The sequence below is a fragment of the Maylandia zebra genome, unplaced genomic scaffold, assembly GCF_041146795.1.
Source record: "Maylandia zebra isolate NMK-2024a unplaced genomic scaffold, Mzebra_GT3a scaffold03, whole genome shotgun sequence".
In the NCBI taxonomy this organism is placed as follows: Eukaryota; Metazoa; Chordata; class Actinopteri; order Cichliformes; family Cichlidae; genus Maylandia; species Maylandia zebra.
The window spans coordinates 4,118,181-4,142,929 of record NW_027490033.1 but is presented as its reverse complement, the minus strand read 5'-3'; the positions used below and the strand labels follow the sequence as shown (position 1 = coordinate 4,142,929).

Sequence of the window (24,749 nt, the reverse complement as noted above, 5' to 3'; positions counted from 1 at the left end):
AAGATATATGACTTGTAATACACTGTAACTGAGTAGAGGCGAAGCAAAAACTGCCTTGACTTGCTCTCAAACAACCTTTGGTAACTCTAAATCTATATGGAGCATCAAAATCATTCTTTCACCGTAAGAAACAGCAGGCTTTGGTGAACAGTCATGGAAATTTTCAGGGCTCTGTGGAAATCCATCAAAAAGATATGATGAGAGAAAAAAGTGACTCATTTCCAGAATTTGAAATCTGATGAAATCTGAGCGAGGGACAAATTTCCTACCCTCAAACAAGTCTAACTCATCTCAGAACGGTAATAGGTGAGAAAATAATTCTTGAATTGTGAGCATCAGGAGTGTCTGAAGATATACCGGGACAAGCCTCATGTCTTAACTTCGCTTCGTTAAGGAGATATGACAATTTGAAAATGCCTCTCATTAGAGAAATCCAGCGGTGATTTTGAACAAACTCTCCATTGAGTTTATATGGAGAGTTTTCTGACTTTGTGTTACTCTGAGGAGATTTGCAAAATAACTATGAGTCCCACAACAATGATAGTGACATTTTCTGAAAGCCAGCAAAAATACCTACGTTTTGGTGTATAATCTGTGGGGCTTCAGTGGAAATTGAGCGAGTATCAAGAAGTTGTTTGGACATGAAGAGAAAATTCAAACAGTTTCACTGTCCCCTCTGAGTTAATTGCATAGCAACCATAGCAACGCATGTATTTTCTGAAAAATCACAATTTTGCAACTGAAGACTTAAAGAGAGATAAGATGAAAACAGTAGAAGATCTGAAAAAGCTGAATCATACAGGAATAGCCCAATCATTTGAGAACGTTTTAAAGTTTGAATGGAGTTTCTAGGTGAAAGTATGAGGCAGTAGTTAAGTTTCAAAGACAAGAAAGTTTTAGCAGAATTGTGGAAGTTTCCCATTCATTTCAATGGGACAAATTAAAGGAAAAAAGTGTAATATTTTAAAAAGTATAATAGTAATAAACACCAAAAGTCATAGCCGGCATAAGCAGAAAGAGCAGAACAGTTTAGAGTTTGAACGGTGAAAATAGCACAAAAATTGTGGAAGTAGATCCACGGCGAAAAGTGTACGGAAACACCCGGAATAATAAAGAATAAAGAGAAACAGGAACTCAATAGTGTGGATGCCTATTAAGGCATCCACACAACTAGAAAAATTTGCATTTCCTGCGAAAATGCAGTGTGGATGCTTAAAGCTGAAGCTGTATGCAAAAAGTAGCTGAAAAAGCTGAAAAGTTGCAGAAATTGTAAAAACTTTGCAGAAGCAAAGGAACTTTGCTAAAATGGAATAACTTAGCAGAACTGCAATCACTTAGAGGAAACTGTAAAGCTGAAGCTGTCTGCTGAAAATAGTTGAAAATAGCTGAAGAAGCTGAAGAAATCAAAGTCAGCGTTTAAAAAGTTGTTGAAATTTTAATAACTTTGCAGAAGAACATCAAGTTAGCAAAAATGTAATAACTTAGCAGAAATGCAATAACTTAGAAGAAACATAACAATTCAGCAGAAATGTTGTAGTTTACCAGAAGCTACAACTTAGCAGAAATGTAATAATTTATTAAAAAATTAATAACTTGGCAGAAATATTACAACTTACCAGAACTGCTATAATTTTGCAGAAATGTAATTATTAGGAAAAAAATGTATACAGATAACAGCTGAAAACGATGACGTAACCTCAAAGTTACTTGTTTAACTGTGAAAAATGACCAGAAACATTAGAAAAGAAAGAAAACCAATTCAATTCAATTTATATAGCAACAAATCACAACAAAAGTCGCCTTAAGGCGCTTCATAGATACAGAGAAAAACCCAACAATCATATGACATATGACCCCCTATGAGCAAGCACTTTGGCGACAGTGGGAAGGAAAAACTCCCTTTTAACAGGAAGAAACCTCCAGCAGAACCAGGCTCAGGGAGGGGCGGCCATCTGCTGCGACCGGTTGGGGTGAGAGAAGGAAGACAGGAATACCAGCCAGCAGATAAACTGATGTGAAACAAAACCAAGGTAAAATTGCAGAATTTACACAGTTGGTGAAAGGTAAAAATGGCAACAAAAAACCCCCAAACAAACAAACAAAAAAAACAAACAAACAACATTTAGTTAATAAGTGCACAAGATGATTCGATGATAAATATGGTACCAATCTACAAAATACTGTCGAAATGAAGTCCACATTGTGATATATTTCAGGTGTGGAGAGTCACAGAGCTAAACAATCGATGTGCATATTTAAAGAATCAAATAAAGAACATTGTTGTGGAATAAATTACAGTGAATAATAATCACTGCCCTGCGTTAGAGAGTGACTTATGATGATGTATTAATTGGCTTAACTTTACCTCTAACAGCTTTTCACATAGTGCTGTGACCAGGGTGAAATCCATCATAAAGTAACTGTAAACAGTAGAACCATTAGCATGAATGTTATGGTTCTACTCTGATCAAAACTCAAGTCAGCTGTGTGACCTGATATAAAATGATAAAGAGGAACACATATAAATGACCTTTATGAACTTTTCAAAATGACTTTATATGTCTGACCCATTATCTATATATATTAGAGCAGATGTGGAAAACCACTGTTAGACCTACTCTATACTAACACAAACACAGTCAAAAATTCATTGCTAGTGTGACATGTGGTCCTTTTTGCCTTTGACCAATGATATGCTGGTTACTTGGACCAGTTTAGTATTTGCTGTCACAGAGGAATGTTAACCATAAATCCAAAAGACAAAACTGAAAAAATATGTTAATTGCAAACATGTTTTTGCTTAGTAAGAGGATTGAAATTACATGGAAACTGTCACCTTAAAGCCTCATTGTAAATATCATCACAAACAGATGTTTTCCACACGGTTAACAAAGCTCCACCACATCCAATCACTGCATATAAATCTAAAAGAAAACAACAACAAATAAAATGTAATTAACACAAGTGAAGTCTAAGGAGCTTGGAAAGAAAAGCGTCTGGACTTCTTTGAGTTCCTTGAAGACGTTTCACCTCTCATCCGAGAAGCTTCTTCAGTTCTAAGGGTCAATGGTGGAGAGTCCCAGATTTAAACCCAGTGGGAGTTTCCCCCCAAAGAGGGACAAAGAACCCCCTGATGATCCTCTACCTAATCACATGAGCCAAGGTGTGAAAGTGGGTGTGGGTCCCAATCAGCCAGGGTTTCGGGTGAGCTCATTGTGAAACCTGGCCCCACCCTATCATGTGATTTCCCGAGGTCAGGAAATCACCCACGCCCACTCCCAGGATGTGAGTGGACGTTACGGTGTCTGGGGAGGGAACTCAAAACTGGATTATAGATGGCAGACAGTTGGTGTCGTAAACTACCGCCTCTGTTTAAAGATGGTCGCTCACAGTGGACGTAAATGGCTTCTTTCACTCCTCCATCTGTCCAAAATGTGAACATTGGCATCCTCAAAGACTGACCTTTGTCCTTTAGATGCAGATGAACTGCTGAGTCTTGTCCCGTGGAGGTGGCTCTTCTATGTTGTGCCATGTGCTTGTGAAGTGGCTGTTTGGTCTCTCCGATGTAGAAGTCTGGGCATTCCTCGCTGCACTGTACAGCGTACACCACATTGTTAAGTTTGTGTTTAGGAGTTTTGTCTTTCGGGTGAACCAGTTTCTGTCTGAGTGTGTTACTGGGTCTGAAGTACACTGGGATGTCGTATTTGGAGAAAACTCTCCTGAGTTTTTCTGATACACCGGCTACATAGGGGATGACAATGTTGTTGTGTCTGTCTTTCTTATCCTCCCTCGCTGGTGTCTGATGTTCTTTTCTGTGAAGCTGGAATGCAGGCACACTGGACGAGCTTATTCTAAAAAATGTGTGTCCTAATTACTCCAAGTTTGTGTTCCAGAGGGTGATGGGAGTCAAAGAGGAGGTACTGGTCCGTGTGTGTGGGCTTCCGGTAAACTTCGATGTTGAGTTTGCCGTTCTCTTCAATGTGCACAGCGCAGTCCAGGAAAAGCAAACAGTCGTCCTTTGTGTCTTCCCTGGTGAACTTGATGTTTTTATCCACAGCGTTGATGTGCGCAGTGAAGGATTCCACTTTTTGCCTTTTGATTTTGACCCAGGTGTCATCTACATATCTGTACCAGTGGCTGGGTACTCTTCCTTTGAAAGAGCCAAGAGCCTTCCTTTCCACTTCCTCCATGTAAAGGTTGGCTACAACAGGTGACACAGGGGAACCCATGGCACAGCCATGTTTTTGTCTGTAGAAACCCTCGTTGTATTTGAAATATGTAGTGGTGAGGCAGAGGTCTAACAGTGTGCACATCTGATCGGGTGTGAAGTTGGTCCTGTCTTCCAAGGAGCTGTCTTCTTGCAGTCGTTTTCTGACAGTCTCCACTGCCTCTGTAGTGGGTATGCAAGTGAAGAGAGAGACTACATCAAAGGACATCATGAGAACCTTCACAGACATGACACAAGGGAAGACTTTTGATTTAATAACTAAGCTTAAAACAAGTGTTACCTTTGAATATTTGTGGGAAAAATCTGATGCTACCCCAAGAATACAAAGCCACACTGGAAATGATGACAGGCTTGCAGCCCTCTGTCTTCCTGGAGTGAGGTGCCCGATCAGTAGAAGTGAATTGACAGAAGTCAGTGTCTGTAAGAGTGGCCAAACACTGATACTCTGTCCACTTGCGTAGAGTCTAAGAAGCTGGAATGCAGGCACACTGGACGAGCTTGTTCTAAAAAATACAGAAAAAGGAACATTTTTTTTGTCTGTAGAAACCCTAAAAACTACAAATAAGTTATACAATGAACAATATTGAAATACCTTATAGGTGCTGCAGGCCACATAACCAGAATCCAGAGCAATCTCACACTCACATGATGGTGAGGAAAGACATGAGCTCTGCAATGAGGTTTGAAGGCCTCAGTTGGGACACGGAAGAACTCAGAAGACAAGCAATACCTGCACAGAGAGACAGAGTAGAAAAAGCATAGATTTGTAATCCATAATGTGAATTAAAACTCAAAAAGTGTCAACAAGTATAATCATTTGAGTGTGGAATTATTTATGCAATAAACAGGATTTTAATTAATTAATTGAATTAAAAACACTGACATTTTTTTTAATCAAAGATAAAGAATGATACCTCTCTCTGCTCTGAGGATCACTGAGCATCTCTGACAGGAAATACAGTTTCCTCAGTATGAGTCATCATTGATGGTCTCAGAGGTGTGTAGTGTGGTAGCATGATGATGGTCTCCAGATCAGGCAGGAGGTCAGGTGATGGGTGTGTCATCTTCTCCATTGAAGACACACTGGTATGGCAATTCATAACACAGCAGTCTCCTTGTGGCATGTAGTTATCTGTGCAGTCCAGCACTGATGGATCAGGTTTGGCTCAGCAGTTCATGAAGATGGTGTCTGAAAAAATATATCTAACAAAACACGTGCTTATAACACCACCCACCCAGCTCAGCCCCCAAGTGTCTATGTAATGCTGGTATGGGGTGTCGGTTACTAAGTCTAATTAGTGCATCAGAAAGCGGGGGCTACACCTAAAGCCCACACTTTTTGATGTCTTTGTTTATTAGCAGCTTTTTCCAGCTGCTCAGAGAATTCTGACTTGGCCTTTATCCACCCAAACCCAAACCCACCCGGATAAAGGCCAAGTCAAACTCACACACCATACCAGCATTACATAGACACTTGGGGGCTGATCTGGGTGGGTGGTGTTAAACTGTAGTCGGGAACTTTCAGAAAACTATCCATTTACTTCTAAATCAGTTTTTATACATATTCTGTAAGCTGTACTAATGTTTTTCTCTACATAATGTATCATTATAGACATCTCTGGTAGCCTAAAGATAGTTTATAACTTTTGACATTTTTTACCTGTAAAACATGATAAGCAAAACCTCATTCATCACAAAAACTTTTGATTCTACAAAAGCTACTATAATCAAGAAAATATAATTGTCTGTATTTATTCATGTGAGCCATAATAAATACCTGCATTTATGTGGGATTTATTTATTTACTATTTCATATTTTCAAGCCCTTGGAGGGGAAGATCTCGTTTGTTGAGCTACATACGTCACAGTAAAAAGATTTAGTCATTTAAAACATGAGAATAAAAGAAATGATGTTGGTTTAATAAATGTTGCAGCACATTTCAGATCAGAGGTGCATGATAGCAGATGTTCTCTGCTCTGCATGAAGTTCAGCAATGATTTGGTGAAATGATTAATAACATTGCAATAAGAAAGGGTCTTCTGACAGACAGAGTAGGGAAGACCCTTTTTTCAATGAAAAATCTTTTTCATGCTCTACAATCAGTAAACTCTGTAACAAACATGATCTGTAATTGTTTCAAAACTCACCAGACGACTTCATGATTGGCTCGAGGACAGGACACAAAAGACAGGGTTGTGGTAACTGTAATATGATCTCAGAACACCTGAATACAGACATTTCTGTGGCTGAGAAATAAAAATGAGGTCAAGCAGGGTGTTCTTGTCTGTAGTGGCAGAAGTGATCAGCTGTGAATACCCTCTCGACTGAAACTGCTCCAGAATCTGTTTTCTTCCACTCTGCAACTGGTTCTCATTAAAATCTCCACACACAATGATTGGGTGACAGTCCATTATTTCAAGTGAATCTAAAAGACTTACCAGGTTTTGCATGAATGGTGTCAAACTGTAGTCAGGGGGTCTGTACACAACAGCAATGAGTGCAGGGAATGGAGCCTGAACCTTCAACACTAAAAACTCAAGATCAGTGACATTATGCAGATACTGTTTTACCTGAACCTGAAAATGATTCCTCAAATACACAACAACTCCCCCACCACTTCTGCTGGCCATGTGAGGAAAGTTTGTGTAGGACACATGTCTGTTGCGTTTGAACATGGTGTAGCCGTCCAAATGAAGACTGTCTGCAACAAAGGAGCCTTGAAGGTGAGACTCAGTGAGACACAAAACATCTGCTAAACACATTTCATGATGACTCTTGATGTCACTGATGTGAGATGGCAAACCCTCCGTATTGTGATGGATCAGTGTAAGAGTGTCAAGTCTGCTGGCTGTTTCTCTGACCTGAAGAAGAGGCATCATTTCTTCAACACTGGCTTGTCTCATGGTTTGGAGCGCTGCAGTTACCTCGGGATTGGCGTAAATCTTTTTCTCATCCAAGTCCTGCAAATAGAGTCCACTGAGAGACGTCACCCTGCTGAGAGCAACGTAAGCCATACCTGGTTCAAAAATGTTCTTCATTGAAACTACAGCTGTCTGTGTTGTAAGACCCTGAGTTTTGTGAATTGTGCAAGCGAATGCTAGCTTTACAGGAAACTGTCTGCGTACTGCTCCTTTAAACTTCAGACTCTCCTCTGCTCTCTCAATGTAAACCAGATCATCAGAAGCTGCATTAGCACTGCGGTTGTGTCTCATAGGCTGCCGGTTGTCCATCCTGAGCCCCAGTTTAATTATGTGTCCATCATTTTCAGATCTCACCACCTTTACCAGTATACCAAAAGCACCGTTGACTAAACCGTTTAGTGTGTCCAAGTTTCTGGTCAGCATGACTCGAGCTCCTTCAGCAACATTCAGAGTGTCAGGTAAATCATTTCGCCCACCTGTAAATGGTTTGTCTCTTCGTTCCATTCTGCCTGTACATTTATCCTTCTGGAAATCGTCTGCATTGATGATTATGATGTTTGAATGAAGCTTCTTCAGGGTATCTGTGTTGTGGGATTCCACATTCTTGTTGGTGGCATAAATGTGTAAGACCTCAGTTGGACATTCTTCTGGTGCAGTCACAGCCTGTGACAACAAATCTCTGTCGCACTGAGAAAGCTCATCTGTCTTTTCTTTGACTCTAATCCTGTTCAGCATCTCTGCAAAGGCCACATCATCTTTCTGACGCATGATCTCGGTTAGAGTGATCATCTGAAAATGCTCCTGCCATAGGTCAATCTGTTCTGGATCGTAAACACAGAGAGGTTTAGACTGTCGCACTGGTGGCAGCTGGTAAAAATCTCCAACAGCTAAAACTGACATTCCACCAAAAGGTCTCTGAGTGCCTTTGATTTGTTTCAGTCTTGCATCCACATAAGCAAAAAGGGGTTTTGAAACCATTGAAATTTCATCAATAACAATAATTTCAGCATTCATCAGCTCAGATCTGACTTCATCCAGTTGGTTACCAAGTCCTTGAATGGGTGGTTTCAGACTCCTGGGTAGTTTCAGTAGAGAATGTAACGTAGAGCCACTGATAGAAAAAGCTGCTGTACCGGTAAATGAAGTCAGTAAAACAGTTGGATTTGATATGTCAGCTTCTTCTGCATTAGCAGGCAGTCTGCTCAGGATCTTTGATGCTTCAGAATGAATACACTTAATCAGATGTGACTTTCCAGTTCCTGCACCACCGTTGATATAGAAGAAAAATGGATCTGGGTTCAAACCACAAACTCGCTGAATACACCAGTCTCTTATAGTATAGAACACGCAGGCCTGCTTCTGGTTCAGATTCTGATACATTACACGTACCACGGCTGGATCTACTGCAGGTTGTTCTCTGACGGCTCTGATCTTTGTTACAGCATCAGACTGACGACTGTAGTCGGGAACATTCTCCTGTTCGTTCTCATCATCAGAATGTCTCTCAGGAAGATTCTCATCGCATTGCAGCCTCACAACTTCAGATTCAGGAGCCAGATTACACCATTCATCGATCACAACATCCCTATTTTGTTCAAACTCTTCCAGTGCACTCTCAATATCCTCAGAGTTCTTCTCATACTTGTCTTTATTTCTTTTCACAACCCTTTTCACAGACTCACTGTGGTCTGAACATGGAAGTCGTACAAAACCTGAGTTGTAGAAGGACTGATAGGTTTGGAACCCTTGTGGTTTCAGTTCCTGCTCTGATCTGTGTGGAAGGTAAAGTCTCAACAGTCGACCATAATATTGCTCAGGATCTTTTTCCTGTGAACAGTGGTAATATCTGATTATAGCTGGTTTATCATTCTTTCGCCTTTGTACAAATCCAAGCTGGTTTAGAAGAGGAAGCACATCTTTTCCTTCATTTGGACCACTCACCAACCTGCACAAGGCAGCAAAATCAGCCAGTGACATTTCCTCATATTCTGGGGTCTCAGGTCTGCATTTGTATTTATCACTCAAACTTGTCATCCAAATATTACAACTGTCGTGTGTTGTGCTTTCCAGGAAGCTCATGGGCCGACTCATTTTTACTGGGTTATCATCTGTTGGTACAAATACAACACTGCGGGAACATTTTTTCATTTTTAGGCCACAGACTCGAGTCACACACTCCTGTGCGCTGATTTCTCTCTTTTTTGAGTAAGCTTGCATCACAGCTCTCATTTCATCACATTCATTGACGGTGTTCTTATCAGAGTTGTCAATAACTGTCTTCAGGTATTCAGAGAGGCCAGATTCTTTCTTTGTTATATATTTACAGAGGTATTCTATACATGAATAGGCATTCAAAATGAATGAGACATCTAAATTAGAGTTCCAGGCTTCAAGCAGGTCTGGGTTGTAATTGTTGATCCAACACTCATTTGGGTCACGTTTCAGAATCAGAGCTGTTTTCTTGTTTATGTCTTGGAGGCATTGTTCATACTCATTCATTGTTAAGTTGCATCGTGACAGAATCTGCTCTATGGTGAGGGAAGCAGCTTCAGGTTCCTTCAGCAGGTTCAACAAAGGTCTGAGTTTGGCTTTTGCAGCTTCAGTGTCTGAATCCTCATCCTGTCTCACAATCATTGTTCTTGTGGCTGGTGGTTTGGGAAACCCAAATCTACAACCAGAGTTCACACTCTTAAAGCATGTCTTTGTGTGGTTTTTGCTGTGCTTTTGTAGCTCAGTGACTTTTTTGTGCAGTTCAGGTTGTTTTTCTGGATCAGGGAGTTGAGCTGAGATGTATCTGTCCACAAAGTCACAGACAGTTTGGTCATCATCCACATCTGCTTCTACCTTTTCTCGAATCCACAGCAACATGTGTATATGTGGACTACCTCTGTGCTGGAACTCAACTCTGTAAAAGTAATCAATGATCTCACCAAGGGGCTGTGCAGGAGAAAAAAGCAAATCTCTGAACAAAGCCTCAACACGTTTATCAAACATTCGCATGGTGGTTACTGGATTTGATCTTAGAATTTCACACTTTTCTGACCAGTCCAGGGCTTCAAAATCAACCTCTTCACCTTGCTGTCTCTTTATTGCTTGAATCACTTCAGGCCATCTCATCTCAGCAGCAGAGAAAGTGACAAAGAACTGAGGTGTTCCTATTTGGCGAACCATGCTGAATAGATCTCTGGTAGTTTTCTGCCAGTAAGCTGGAGTTCCTCTGAGTGGCTGCATAAATCTGATTGCATCTTTATTTCTTACCAGCTTCTCTACTTCTGTCTTACTTTGTAACATTCCTGATGTGATTTTGCGTCCATCTTTGGTCATAGTTTTACCTTTCCTTAGCTGTATTGTCATGCTGGAATTAGCCAAATGTATTTCAGTGACAAACTGTGAGAAAAACAAGTAATTTGTGTCTTTAGCAAATCTTGCATCAATGTTGAAAAGCCTTGACTTGAAGTAAGCACTTGGTGTGAGCTTGAGACGTCTCTTTTCATCCAGTGTATTCTGACCAGTAGGAAACTGCACAGGAAATGCCATGGCTTCCAAATGAGGAGTTCTGAAGAAGCTAACAGGATTGTTTCTTTCTGCAGGAGCCACACAATATGTGTTATCAGTGAAACAGAGAATCTCTTCTGAAATGTCTACAGGCTGCAGACAACTTTCTAGAGCAAAACCTCCATTGTTCAAATCACTTTCTGGTTCATCTGGATTTTGTTCCTCTGGTTGTTCATCACAGGATTGCATATTAATATCTTGGTCACTTTGAGACTCACTTTCGCACAAAAGGGCATCTTTTTCATAGTTGTCAATTTCCATTAAATCTGCTTCATTATAATCATCACTTGCCATGCTGGCTTCATCACTGCTGTCATCATCAGGTAACGTTGGATCACAAAGCAATGCATCATCTCTGATAACAATATCTGTGTACTGTGGATGAATTTGTTTCAGTTTACGCAGAGCTTGAATGAGTTTAGACCAGGTGACAGTCTGGAACAGCTGATGGCCTTTGTAGCACAGTCGTCTTTTCAGCTTTATCCTCATGATCTGTGATTGGCTTCTGATCCTCGGTAAACTGTCAACTGTTTGTTGGACCTCAGATGGTACACACACCACATTACCACGTATAAGTCTCTGTCTCCCCTTTGGAAGAGGAATAATCTTAGCAAATGGTATGCATTTGGCAATCAGATGTCTCTCCAGAATGTTGAGATCACAAAGTTCAGCTGGAATATCCTGCAGTTCTAAACCATTAACAGCAGCAAGCCTGGGCATGCATCCACTTTTGAGGGAACTGTGACATGTGTGACAGATATACTCTTTTTTTCTCTCAACAGGAAAGCTGCAGTGATCATGACATGCTTCATCACACACATGAACATATTTACCAGTTAGACACTGATGAGCTACAGTCTGGTGTTTTGAGTAATTTTGTCTTTTGCAGATTTTCACCTGATTAGGAAAAGAAGCTTTTAGACAAACAGTACAAACATAAGATGGTGCTGACTTAATGTTTGATCTGAAACGAGATATGGCCTCATTCATTAAAGTGTTCTCTGGATGACACTGTAAAGTCTCAGCTGGTCGATGCATCTGGCGATATTTCCGTTTTATATTCATTGCACATCTGATATTATGCATCTGTCTGAAAGAAAAACCATTCCAATATTTTACTCTCATTCGTTCTCTCATATTGTCCTTGTGTTGTTGCTGAAATCGTCTCTCTTCTCCATAACGCTTAGTCATGTAAGATAGTTTTTTCTTTTTAAATTCTTCACTTTCTTTATATAGGTTATATACATATGACCTCATGTAAGCTTTATGTTTTTCTCTGAATTCAGCACAAGTTCTGTATATTCTTCTTATACGCTCTTTCTGCTTATCTCTGAATATGGGAGACTCTCTATATGTTCTTGTTACACGTTCCTTCTGCTTTTCTCTGAATATGGGAGACTCTCTATATGTTCTTGTTACACGTTCCTTCTGCTTTTCTCTGAATATGGGAGACTCTCTATATGTTCTTGTTACACGTTCCTTCTGCTTTTCTCTGAATAGGGGAGACTCTCTATATGTTCTTGTTACACGTTCCTTCTGCTTTTCTCTGAATATGGGAGACTCTCTATATGTTCTTGTTACACGTTCCTTCTGCTTTTCTCTGAATAGGGGAGACTCTCTATATGTTCTTGTTACACGTTCCTTCTGCTTTTCTCTGAATAGGGGAGACTCTCTATATGTTCTTGTTACACGTTCCTTCTGCTTTTCTCTGAATAGGGGATTGTCTTTATATGTCCTTATGACACATTCTCTTTTTCTCTCTCTAATTTTAGCACTTTCTCTATACATCTTTCTAAAATGTTCTCTCTGTTTCTCCTTATAGGTAGCATTTAATTTATACAGTTCATTTTTGTACATGCTCTTTTTCTGTCTGTGATCAGGATCATTACACTTCTTAGTTGAGTTTTTTTTCTTTGTCTTGAAGCTTTCATCAAACCTGTACATCTGCCTTTCTTTCGTCTTCTGATTTTCCTTTCTCTGTGGTAGCTTTTGTTGGGTCAATAATCTTCTCCTCATTTTTTGCCTTTCATGTTTACTATATTTCAGCAGTTTATCTGAGAGTTCCTCTGTTATCTTAGTTGAACTGGAGGCACTGTTTGAATCATTCTGAGGAACAGAATCTGATGTTACCTGAGTGTCTCTTACAGAAGATGCAGATGTTTCTTTTTCTAAATACTCAGAAGGAAGATGGTTGTTTTCAGTAGCAGCTGTCTCATTTGAATAATCCACTCTGGATGATGTCACTTCAGTCGTTAAAGTGTCTCTCACAGTCTTCTGTGTCTGGTCAGTAGATCTTTGGGAGTTTATTTCATGAACGGCTTCATTTAAAGCTGGTGCTGTAACAGTTGTAGCTGTTTGTCTGTATTCGGTGGTTTGATTAGCATCTCTTTGGTCAGCAGCGTTTTCACTGTGAAACTCGATGGGCTGTAGTTCATAAGTGCAGCTTGGTGCGATGCTGAACATTCTGTACAAACGTTTGATCCTGTCAATCATGTCATTAAGACGTGTGAATTTCAACATAACTGCAGTTCCACCACTTACACTTAGCGACAATGGCATACCAGTAGACTTACGTGGGTGAGGGTCAAAATATGCATATTCACCTGAAGTCAGCCTGCTAACAGCGATGACTGTTCCTCCCATGACTAGCAAAGCATAGCGAACGTCTGAAGCCAAACACTGTAATCCCTGTTCAAGGCTCGGAAAGTGATCTGTACCATCAAATGTGCCGTAATGAGCAAACTGAGACATGTCGACTTGATACTCGTGTGTGCGGCTGGTAACAACTGAGGGAAGTTCATCGCAGGCTAGAAACACACTGTTCACAAACCTCAGTCTGGCATCTGAATAGACGGCATGGCCTTTGTCCAACACACAGTTTAGATCTGCTCTGGTAATAAATTCATCCTCCTGTAAGAATGACAGGAAAACCAAACTGTTAGCCATGCATTGCTGATTCCGGTACTTTCCATACCTAGGAGCGGCCTGGCTTCGGGAAGCACAGACGCTACTCACTCGTGGACTTTCACTGTTTGTAACCTGTACATGAGACTGTACTGGAGCTTGTCCATCATGCTGTGTTTGTACAGTTAGCTGGGGTTTAGTCTGGATTACCTGCATAACTTCAGGCTCTGGGACAGACACTGAGGGAACACTTCTTTTTACCACATCTGCATAAGACACTGTGGCTGTCTCTCCATCATGCTGTGTTTGTACAGTTAGCTGGGGTTTAGTCTGGATTACCTGCATAACTTCAGGCTCTGGGACAGACACTGAGGGAACACTTCTTTTTACCACATCTGCATAAGACACTGTGGCTGTCTCTCCATCATGCTGTGTTTGTACAGTTAGCTGGGGTTTAGTCTGGATTACCTGCATAACTCCAGGCTCTGGGACAGACACTGAGGGAACACTTCTCTTTACCACATCTGCATAAGACACTGTGGCTGTCTGAACACTGCTCTGCACTTCTGTGCTGGGAAAAGCTGAAACACACACCTTTACCTGCTCACTGCTCTGAGAAACATTCACCTGTTCTTTCTGCTTTTGCCATCTAAGCTTCTGGGACTGCGACCTTTGACTTTTTCTTGGCATTTTGCTGAAGTACAATCTGGAGCTTATATGTGGTTATACACAAATATAAACAAAACTGAACCTTGAAACACAGAAAAACTTATAACTCCTTAAGTTACTGTTAAATCTGAGAAATGTACTATTATACTATAAAATGTTTTTATGAATATATGAATAGATGTTAAAAAGCTGATTTGTACTCCAAACTCAAAATAAAGGAAATTCAAAGTTCTCTGGAAACAATTTGGTCCGTTTTATTGTACCTCTTTTAGAAACGGGGTTTCTTCAGCTGGATGTTCTGCAGCAGTCAGGAAACAGGAAGTCTGGGTCCTCAGGCACTTCTCGATGACAATACTGACTGAATACTTACACTGAGTGACAAAATGGGTTTGTCCTTAAATAATAATACTATAAACTTGCAGTCAAATGTTATAGCCAATGAAACAGACTAACAGACTGGATCTAATTTATTATTTATCTGAATGTATGTATTACAAAATAACCAGATTATCTTATTACAAATAAACTTATAAAAAGGTGATATTTTATACAATTGATCAAAGTAAGCCAAACTAGCAGTCCAAACTAAAGTCTAATGCAAAATTAAAATGACAAATGTAGGGCTGTGTAAGTAGTTTCTACTATAAGTTCTACTGTACTGTAATTCTACTACTGTATATTCAACTTGTAATTTAAAGCAAAATGACTGAATGTGAGAGAGCTTAATGACAGGAAAGAAAGAGCAGTGAGAGCAGAGATCTCTCAGAATTCTGTAACAGATAGATCAAGTTCTGGTAACTTGGATTTCTGAAAATTGGATTCTGAAAGGATTCTCAAAACTTGGATTCTCAAATTAGATAGAGCAGTAGAGATAGAGGGATACAAGATGGAATGGCTTTCAAATTAGATAGAGCGGTAGAGATAGAGGGATACAAGATAGAATGGCTTTCAAATTAGATAGAGCAGTAGGGATAGAGGGATACAAGATAGAATGGCTTTCAAATTAGATAGAGCAGTAGGGATAGAGGGATACAAGATAGAATGGCTTTCAAATTAGATAGAGCAGTAGGGATAGAGGGATACAAGATAGAATGGCTTTCAAATTAGATAGAGCAGTAGGGATAGAGGGATACAAGATAGAATGGCTTTCAAATTAGATAGAGTTGGGAGAGTGATAGGATAGACAGAATTGCTTATAATGATAGAGAGAGAGAGAGAGGATCTTCTGCAGCAGGTCACCTGTAAGACACAAAAGGCATGGAATTAGTCATATTTCCAACATGCTTGGATTTACCATATTCTTCAGACTATATGGCACACCTAAAATCCTGTCATTATCTCAAAAACATACAATGTGCCTAGCGTATCGATTCTGGTTATGCTTACTGACCTCAAACGGGATTTCTGTGGTACACAGCGCTCAAAATTCTGTCAAATATTTTAGTAAGACTTCGTAAGCTACAAAGCTGCGCTGCTTGATGTATTGTCAGGGCATTATGGCTACCATAGTCAGGACCCTCGCAGAGTAATTCGTACGGTGCTTCAACATAACATTATGGTGTGTGTACAAGGACCTGGCACGTGCTAAGAGACATGCTTAAGAAGCAGATTTCAAACTGATCAACCCATGAAGAGTTTGATGGATTTGTGGATGAGGAATGAACTGAAAAAGTGAGTGTATTGTTCTGTATTTTATGTGTTACAACTGAACAGTGTTGAGAGTTGTTTGTGAATGACTTGAATAAAGTTTGACTTATCTGACTGTTTGTTTGGCTTAATCTGCCTTAAAAACAGGCTTGTTTATTGACATTATGCCTTATAATCTCAAAAATACAGTACATGTAGGGCTTTAAATACTAAAGACTTCTACAGTAAATTATTGGACTGAACAGAATGACAATGTTTAACAAATGATGGTGGAACTGTTATAAGGACATTTTTACATTCTATTAAAACAATAAACTAAGTCTATAAACTCAAACCAAGACGTGCTGCTACAGTAACTTACTGTAAATATTAAATGGTCCAACAAAACCAACACACTGAGGTTACAGCACAGTTTCAGGTCACTCTGTATGAATTTTGGCAAAATGAGAAATTTGGAGACAGCTAGTTTCTACACAGCAGTTTCTACATATTTCAGTCACATTTGGGGCATGTTTGATACACAGCAATAAGCACTACACTAAATCTATAATAAACTTATCATAGCTGATATAAAGGCCTAATTAGCAAAATTTAGTATGATGATCATTTCTTTGTAGATCATTTCATGATAAAAAGAACAGAAGTGAGTGCTGTATCTGAGCTGTTGCATGTAAGATCTTTGCTGGACATTCCCACATTTCTTAAACAAACAAACAAACATGACTTTCAGACAGTTCATCTTTTGTAAATTAGGCCAGGATTATTTTCAAAAAACAGCCTTGATAAAAATATCAGGCCACTATAAAATGTCTTATGTTTATGTTTTCATCCCACCTATACTTTGCAAGTCATTATGACAAATTACAAAAAGCAGTTTTTAGGCAGTGATTTAAGGGAAGAAGCTTTTGAAATCCACAATGCCCTACCACCAGTGGTCTCAAACTCTGGTCCTTAAGGCCTGGTGTCCAGAAACTTTTCTATGTGTCCCTGTTGCAACACACCTGAATAACATTAGTAGGTCATTAGCAAAACTCTACAGAACCTGACTGCATGCTGAGGTGGTAATTCAGGAATTTGATTCATGTTATAGCAGCTCATGAGTGAATGAACATGATGCAATGAAAGTACTTTTAGAAGTACATTTTTCCAAACACTTAAATTACTTACATTTGAGTAGTCTTAGGGGATGCCACTTCAGCACACAGTCAAATTCTATACTCTCACTAATGACCTACAAATGTTATTCAGGTGTTTTGTAACAGGGACACGTGGAAAAGCTTCAGGACACCGGCACTTGAAGAGTGGAGTTTGAGACCCCTGTCCTATGTGAATATTTAATTGTCCCTAAACTGCTAGTCGTGAGCTGCTCTAATGTGAAACAAACACATATAGTTCTGTAAAGGTTTACAAAGAGACTACTAAGGATCTGGAGACCTCAGAAAACAGAAACCCTCCCAGATGTTGTAGCTGAACATGCAAAAACAAGTTGCCTAATAATATCTCGATGATAACCAAGAGCTGTGCTGACTAACTGCACTAAACTGAATCATCTATAGTGAGAGAAAAACACCAGCATTAAAGTCAAACATGGTGCTGTTACTGTGATGTCCCAGAGTTCCTTTACTACTTCAGGACCTACATCAACTCATCAGGTCCTGGGCTTAAGTTTAATCACACTTAGGATCTGAAGCACACAAGCAAGTCCAATTGAATGAATGAAACAAAACACTTGGTGTAAACTAATCAGTCTGGACTTTAATGAAATTAAGATACTTGGTATGACTTGAAAACCCTATATTGGGCCTTAATTAAGACTTTTTTCTTTTCTTTTTTTGCCTGTCCTGTTTGGATCTAATTATGACAATTCTGAAATTATAGTGGACCAAAATCAACCAGTGATGTAAACCAGTCATTACCAGTTACTGTAAATGCTTGATGGTAATTGTTGCTATCAGGGCATCCACAGCTGGGTATTAGAGACCAACATGTTTTTACATTAGACCAGGTTGTTCTGGTTCAAAAATGAAATCATCACTTTAAAACTGCTTTTTGTATTTATCCAGGTCATCCTTGTTAGATGATTTGAAACATGTGAAAAAAGCATAAACAAAATAAATCTGCAAGGAAGAAAGACCTTTCTCAGCACTGTACCGCAGACAAAACCTTTACTTACCAGACTTGCGACGATCAGATCAGTATCCTAGAGAAAGGAAACAACACATCAGATCACTGTTTAATGACTTACACTGTTGAACCTCTTCACACACAATCCAATTTACTGTGACATGAAATAACTAGTAAAATCCTCAATTTCTTCAAGCCTTTATGAACTCACTGTAGTCTAAAGAGGACAAACTTTAGTTACAGAGTCTCACATGGCGATAACATGTGTAATAAAGGCATGCATACTACAGAAGTGCAAAAAAGAGGCACCAATATTTGTTGGTACAGATTATGGCTTTTTAGCTCCATCATTTTCTATCACAAGTCAGTGCTTAATAAAGTGTGAAAAAACCACAACTGTTAGAATCAACGGAAAACCTCATTAGGTTTTAGTTCTGATCTGAATATGTAAATCCTAAAATACATGTAAATTCTGACATGTTATAGTAACAACAGTGGCACACCATTTTTGCAATTACAAAAATTATAATAAAAAGTCCTTCCATTGTACCTGTTGGCAGGAATCTTTTTGTATTTTTCAATATTTCCCTTTTATATATAATTTTCAAACACATTGTATCAAGCAAATTATTAAGAAACTGATTTAAACTTAGTGTACATAAATTACACACAGGCTTTAACATACACAACATTGCCTACTCACAACTCTGGTTCTCTTAGTTTTTTATTATTGCTTAAATGTTTAACCTACCACTTCTGTTCACTCAGGCAAAAATACTTCTATAGTGGTCTGACTTTAATGTAATACATAAGCAGAATATGAGTGAAGATATAAATCAACAACTGTGGTGCTCTGCTACGTAAATCCATAAACAAACGGAGAACATGAACAACTGTATAAAAACAGTTGTTTGTGTTCAAACATAAAAATCAGACACAAATGGCCTGTTAAACTTCAGGGACAGTCAGAGGTCATGTGTGGGGCCTTTGCTGCTACAAGGTATAAATTCTGACCATTTGTTTTTGCCCATCAGTAAATGGTAATGTCACAAAAACCAAACTACGTTAGGTAAGTTGCTAAACATGTTACACAGTGACAATGTCATATTACTGCAGTTACAATTGCTGCTTACTTACCAGCAAAGGCAAAACCGAAGTTCTGTTTCACTCTGTAACAAAAGAACAAAAATACAGAATCAGACAACTGAAATCAGCATCAGAGTCAATACTGCATCACAATCTGTAGTGGGAAAAAAAATCTGTTAAATTCTTTGTTTACAACAGCTTTACTATAAACACCCCATCTTCTCTTTCTGCACCTTATTAAAGATTTCTGTCTTTATTAAGGTGATGTGTCGTTTTATCCATCTGCAATGCCACAGAAATTCCTCATGAACGTAAAGCTCTAATACTTTGGTGCTATTACATAACACAGCAGATACCACAAGCAATGATTTGCTCGCACTGCACACTTGATCAAATGATAACATCACAGTTTCAAAGCGTGCAACAATCACAAATAATACTTGATACTATAAATGCTTGATGGTAGTTCTTCGTATCAGGGCTTCCACAGCTGGGTATTAGAGACCAGCATGTTCTCACATTAGAACAGATAGCTCTGGTTTGGTTTTCTCTGCTTCATACGTGAAATCATCACTTTAAAATGCTTTTTTGTATTTATTCAAATCATCCCTGTTAGATGATTTGAAACATGTGACAAAAAAGCATGAACAAAATAAATCTGCAAGGAAGAAAGACTTTTCCCAGCACTGTACCTCAGACAAAATGAACTCACTTTAGTCTAAAGAGGGCAAAATTTAATTGCAGAGTCTCAAATGGCCTTAACATGTGTAATAAAAACAATAATTACTACAGAAATGCTTTGATAAGCCTTTAAAATTAGACATAAATGGCCTATTAAACTTCAGGGACATTTTTAGGGACACTCAGAGATCTAGGGGGGGGGGGGCTTTACTGCTTATAAATCCTAAATGTGTTTTTGCCCATGAGCAAATGGCAAGATATCACAAAAAGCCAAACTATTGTATGTAAATTGCTAAAAATGTTACACAATCCCAATTTCATATTGCTTCAGTTACAATCACGGTTTACTTACCAGCAAAGGCAAAACCAAGCTTTATTTCACTCTGTGTAACAAAAGACAAAGAACAAAAGTACAGGATCAGAAAACTCAAATCAGCATCAATACTGCATCACTCTCTGTTGTCAAAAAGATTCACTAAACTTCTTTGTTTACTACAGCTGGAATACAAACAACAACTCTCCTCTGTTTTCTTTGGTCTACATCTCATTTAAGATTGCAAAACACTCATACATGAAAAACTGCACGACATATTTTTAAGGCTTTAATATTTGAGGTGGTCTGCATTCAAATTCTACTTCCTAAAATATTACCAACTGCACATAGTATCATAGTAAATATGCTGTAGTTTTAAAATAAATATCTATGTACCATACTAATAATAATATACTGCCATATTTTATTTATGTGAAGGTGGGCTGTTGTTTATTTCATTAATTTCCCACAAAGTGAGAATTTAAACTGTGCTGCAGATTTAGGTTGGCACAAACAAGCCTTTGTTAAACAGTTCTTAAAAATTAAAGTCTACATATTAGGAGTTCTTATTATTCTTGGGCTATGTCCACACGTACACAGGTACTTTTGAAAATGGAGATTTTTCTATGCGTTTGCACCTTTCGTCCACACTTAAACGGCGTTTTCGGTCACTGAAAAACTAAAAACGCTTGCCAGAATATTTTCGAAAACTCCGTTTTTGCATTTATGTGTGGACAGGGAAACGGAGAAAACGCAGCGCCTTTTTTGACGTCACACTGTGCGCCACGTTATTGTTTCGGTGAAATGCATTTCTACAATACGGTTACTGTTAATTGTTCTCTCTGCAGTGTTTAAATGCTTACATATGCGCACACAGTTACTGTCCCCCCACAGATATGACTCGGTTCTGCTTCTATGCCCCATCTTTGTTTACCATTTCCCACCGAGGCTTCTAGACTTCTGATTGGCCAACATTTCTACACGGTTAGGAATATAGCGCCACCTGCTGCTTTGGCATGTTCCTAGCAGCGTTCTCCTTCATTTCTGCATTTATGTGTGGACGGGATTGTTTTTTAAAACAGAAACGGAAAATCTCCGTTTTCAAAAATACCCGTGTATGTGGGGACATAGCCTATGTTTAATCCTCAGTTTCTCCCCCCCTCCTTTGTCTTAATTAACCCACAAGACCTGCACACACGTGACTCTTTTTCTCCCGTGTTCGGTCAGAGGCGGTAAAATGGCTCCTTTGATCTTGCCGACAGCTGACACTGAATCTAAGATGGCGGTTCGTTAAAAACTTTACAGCATAAAGAATGAGGCTGTTTTAACCAACTGATTTGTGAAGAGAACTAACTGCACCTTATGTAACAGACTGACAAACACACCAAATGTAATTAATAAAACAACACAATAACCGTGGTTCACAGTCAAATTTTCATTTCACACTGGGCTCAAAGGAGCGCTAGGCATTAGCATCGGGTTGTTAGCTCATCAAACACTCCTTTTACATACAAAAATGACAAAGTTTCACTAAGAAAAAGCAACCACTGTGTTACTCTAATATGAGTTATACCTCGGTTGGCTTTATAAATCACTAAAAGAACTCGTTAAATCGCACAAACAGACTATAAACATTTAGGAGAGAAGAGGAGAAGCAGAGCAGCAGCACTCACCCAGAGCGGACTCAGCGAAGTGTGCGGAAAGGCGGATGTCCGGCAGTCAGGTAAAAGATGAGGCGTTCACGGGTAGTAGGAAATTCCAGTATTACACACAATGGGCATTGTAAACATCAAAAATGTAGGTGATTTTAAATATTCTATACAATATTTATTTGCTACAGAAAAAACTCGCAGAACTTTAAATCTATAACTTGAATAAATATTATTAGAAGGCTCTACTCCTGAACACCAACACCAAAGAGCTGAGTTCACCAGACCTAAAAAAAAAAACAACAACAACCAGTCCAGGACAGTCAGTCTGCAAAGATGTTTTAAAGACAATATATTTATATATATATATATATATATATATATATATATATATATATATATATATATAAACATTATCCATTAAGGATTCCCCTCAAACAAATGACCATAATTTCCTAACCGTAAGGGCTTGAACGGTCATTCTTAATTCTTACACCGTTTTGTTCAGAAGAGAAGAAATGTATAGAAATAGTATGATTAAGCATAAATACTACATTTAGCAGAAATACTATATTAAGCAGAAATCCTATAAAAAGCAGAAATAGTAAATTAAGCACAAATCTTATAAAATAGCAGAAATAGTCTGATTTAGCACAATAGTAATAACTTAAACAGAAAAATTGGAAAAGCAAAATGGACAGCTGAAAAAATGCTGAACGTGCTGAAGGTCCCTCAACTATACTTGTTAAATGAAAAAAATCAGCAAAAAAATCTATAACAGCCACACAATCACAAATATCTACACATAAGGAAACACACATGCACAGAGAGACACACACACAAGATCAAATTCAGTCACCCAGTCTAAATATATTGAATTTGAATCTTACAATGAGATCATCCCATTAAAAGGCTTTCTCTCTCTCTCTCTCTCTCTCTCTCTCTCTCTCCCTGTCACACACAGACACACACACACACACACACACACACACACACACAGGGAGAGAGAAGTAAGTTTCTAGGTCAGCCTGGGAGCTGCTGAATTTGAATCCACCAATCAGAGAGGCTGTGCACTTTTCCCCACCAAAACGGCTGCTTCTGTTTACACACGCAGCACAGAGAGAGACACTGGATTATTGCAGTCTATTTCTCATAGTGACGACTCCCCTCAAACAAATGACCATAATTTCCTAACCGTAGGGGCTAGAACGGTCATTCTTACACCGTTTTGTTCAGAAGAGATGGGGGAATCTTCAAGTGTTGACAATTTATCATTAAAATATGAATTTTTAGAGATATATGACATGGATGACTTGTTGACTTAGAAGCCACGAATTCCCCAATATGCAAATTTGAATGCCTGGAGCCCACATACATGATTGGCTGGCTGGGAAGCTGTGCAGGCCCTGATTTGTGGATTTGAATTCCTCAGCCCTCAGATATGATTGGCTGGCTTAGAAGCCATGAAGGCCCCAATATGCAAATTTGAATGCCTCAGGACACTTATATGATTGGCTGGGAAACCGTGCAGGCCCTGATTTGAAAATTTGAATGTCTCAGTCCTCACAGAGGATTGGCTGCCTGGGGACCTGGCAGAAATATATAGAAATAGTATGATTAAGCATAAATACTACATTTAGTAGAAATACTATGTTTTAGCACAAATACTATAAAAAGCAGAAATACTATAATTTAGCAGAAATACTATATTAAGCACAAATCCTATAAAAAGCAGAAATACTATATTAAATGAAAAAATCAGCAAAAAAATGCACAGGGAGAGAGAAGTAAGTTTCTAGGTCAGCCTGGGAGCTGCTGAATTTGAATCCACCAATCAGAGAGCCTGTGCACTTTTTCCCTCCAAAACAGGTGCTTCTGTTTACACACGCAGCACAGAGAGGCACAGGATTATTGCAGTCTATTTCTCATAGTGACGACTCCCCTCAAACAAATGACCATAATTTCCTAACCGTAGAGGCTAGAACGGTCATTCTTACACCGTTTTGTTCAGAAGAGATGGGGGAATCTTCAAGTGTTGACAATTTATCATTAAAATATGAATTTTTAGAGATATATGACATGGATGACTTGTTGACTTAGAAGCCACGAATTCCCCAATATGCAAATTTGAATGCCTGAGCCCACATATATGATTGGCTGGCTGGGAAGCTGTGCAGGCCCTGATTTGTGGATTTGAATTCCTCAGCCCTCAGATATGATTGGCTGGCTTAGAAGCCATGAAGGCCCCAATATGCAAATTTGAATGCCTCAGGACACTTATATGATTGGCTGGGAAACCGTGCAGGCCCTGATTTGAAAATTTGAATGTCTCAGTCCTCACAGAGGATTGGCTGCCTGGGGACCTGGCAGAAATATATAGAAATACTATGATTAAGCATAAATACTACATTTAGTAGAAATACTATGTTTTAGCACAAATACTATAAAAAGCAGAAATACTATAATTTAGCAGAAATACTATATTAAGCACAAATCCTATAAAAAGCAGAAATACTATATTAAGCACAAATTCTATAAAAAGCAGAAATACTATATTAAGCACAAATCCTATTAAAAGCAGAAATACTATATTAAGCACAAATCTTATGAAATAGCAGAAACAGTATGATTTAGCACAATAGTAATAAGTTAAACAGAAAAATTGGAAAAGCAAAATGGACAGCTGAAAAAATGCTGAACATGCTGAGGGTCCCTCAAATATACTTGTTAAATGAAAAAATCAGCAAAAAAATGCACAGGGAGAGAGAAGTAAGTTTCTAGGTCAGCCTGGGAGCTGCTGAATTTGAATCCACCAATCAGAGAGCCTGTGTACTTTTTCCCGCCAAAACAGGTGCATCTTTTTACACACGCAGCAGAGAGAGGCACAGGATTATTGCAGCCTATTTCTCATAGTGAGGACTCCCCTCAAACAAATGACCATAATTTCCAAACCGTAGGGGCTAGAGCGGTC

The 24,749-nt window shown here is 38.9% G+C and overlaps 1 protein-coding gene and 1 pseudogene across 12 annotated transcripts; both read right to left on the bottom strand.

The window, feature by feature from the left end:
* Positions 1-1,414: 1,414 nt before the first annotated feature.
* On the bottom strand, positions 1,415-4,457 carry LOC143415800 (uncharacterized; annotated as a pseudogene).
* Positions 4,458-6,016: 1,559 nt separating this feature from the next.
* LOC112432429 (uncharacterized) lies at positions 6,017-22,046 on the bottom strand. Of its 12 annotated transcripts, none has more exons than XM_076881129.1 (9): positions 21,803-22,029; positions 20,169-20,199; positions 19,187-19,218; positions 18,099-18,125; positions 14,542-15,517; positions 13,721-14,321; positions 13,536-13,615; positions 13,309-13,416; positions 6,017-13,169 (listed from the first exon to the last, which is right to left on the bottom strand). In XM_076881129.1, the coding sequence occupies exon 9, from the start codon at positions 13,166-13,168 to the stop codon at positions 6,386-6,388; it is 6,783 nt and encodes a 2,260-aa protein (XP_076737244.1). In that variant the 5' UTR covers position 13,169; positions 13,309-13,416; positions 13,536-13,615; positions 13,721-14,321; positions 14,542-15,517; positions 18,099-18,125; positions 19,187-19,218; positions 20,169-20,199; positions 21,803-22,029; the 3' UTR covers positions 6,017-6,385. The 12 variants fall into 12 exon arrangements, 8 of the variants coding, with proteins under 8 accessions (XP_076737244.1, XP_076737245.1, XP_076737247.1 ...); XM_076881130.1 differs by having other exon boundaries at positions 13,536-13,977; positions 14,078-14,321; XM_076881132.1 differs by having other exon boundaries at positions 14,237-14,321.
* Positions 22,047-24,749: the final 2,703 nt, after the last annotated feature.

Bases quoted from the DNA above. Each gene is read 5' to 3' on its own strand.
- LOC112432429 (XM_076881129.1), bottom strand. From the start codon at position 13,168: ATGTTCAGCATCGCACCAAGCTGCACTTATGAACTACAGCCCATCGAG.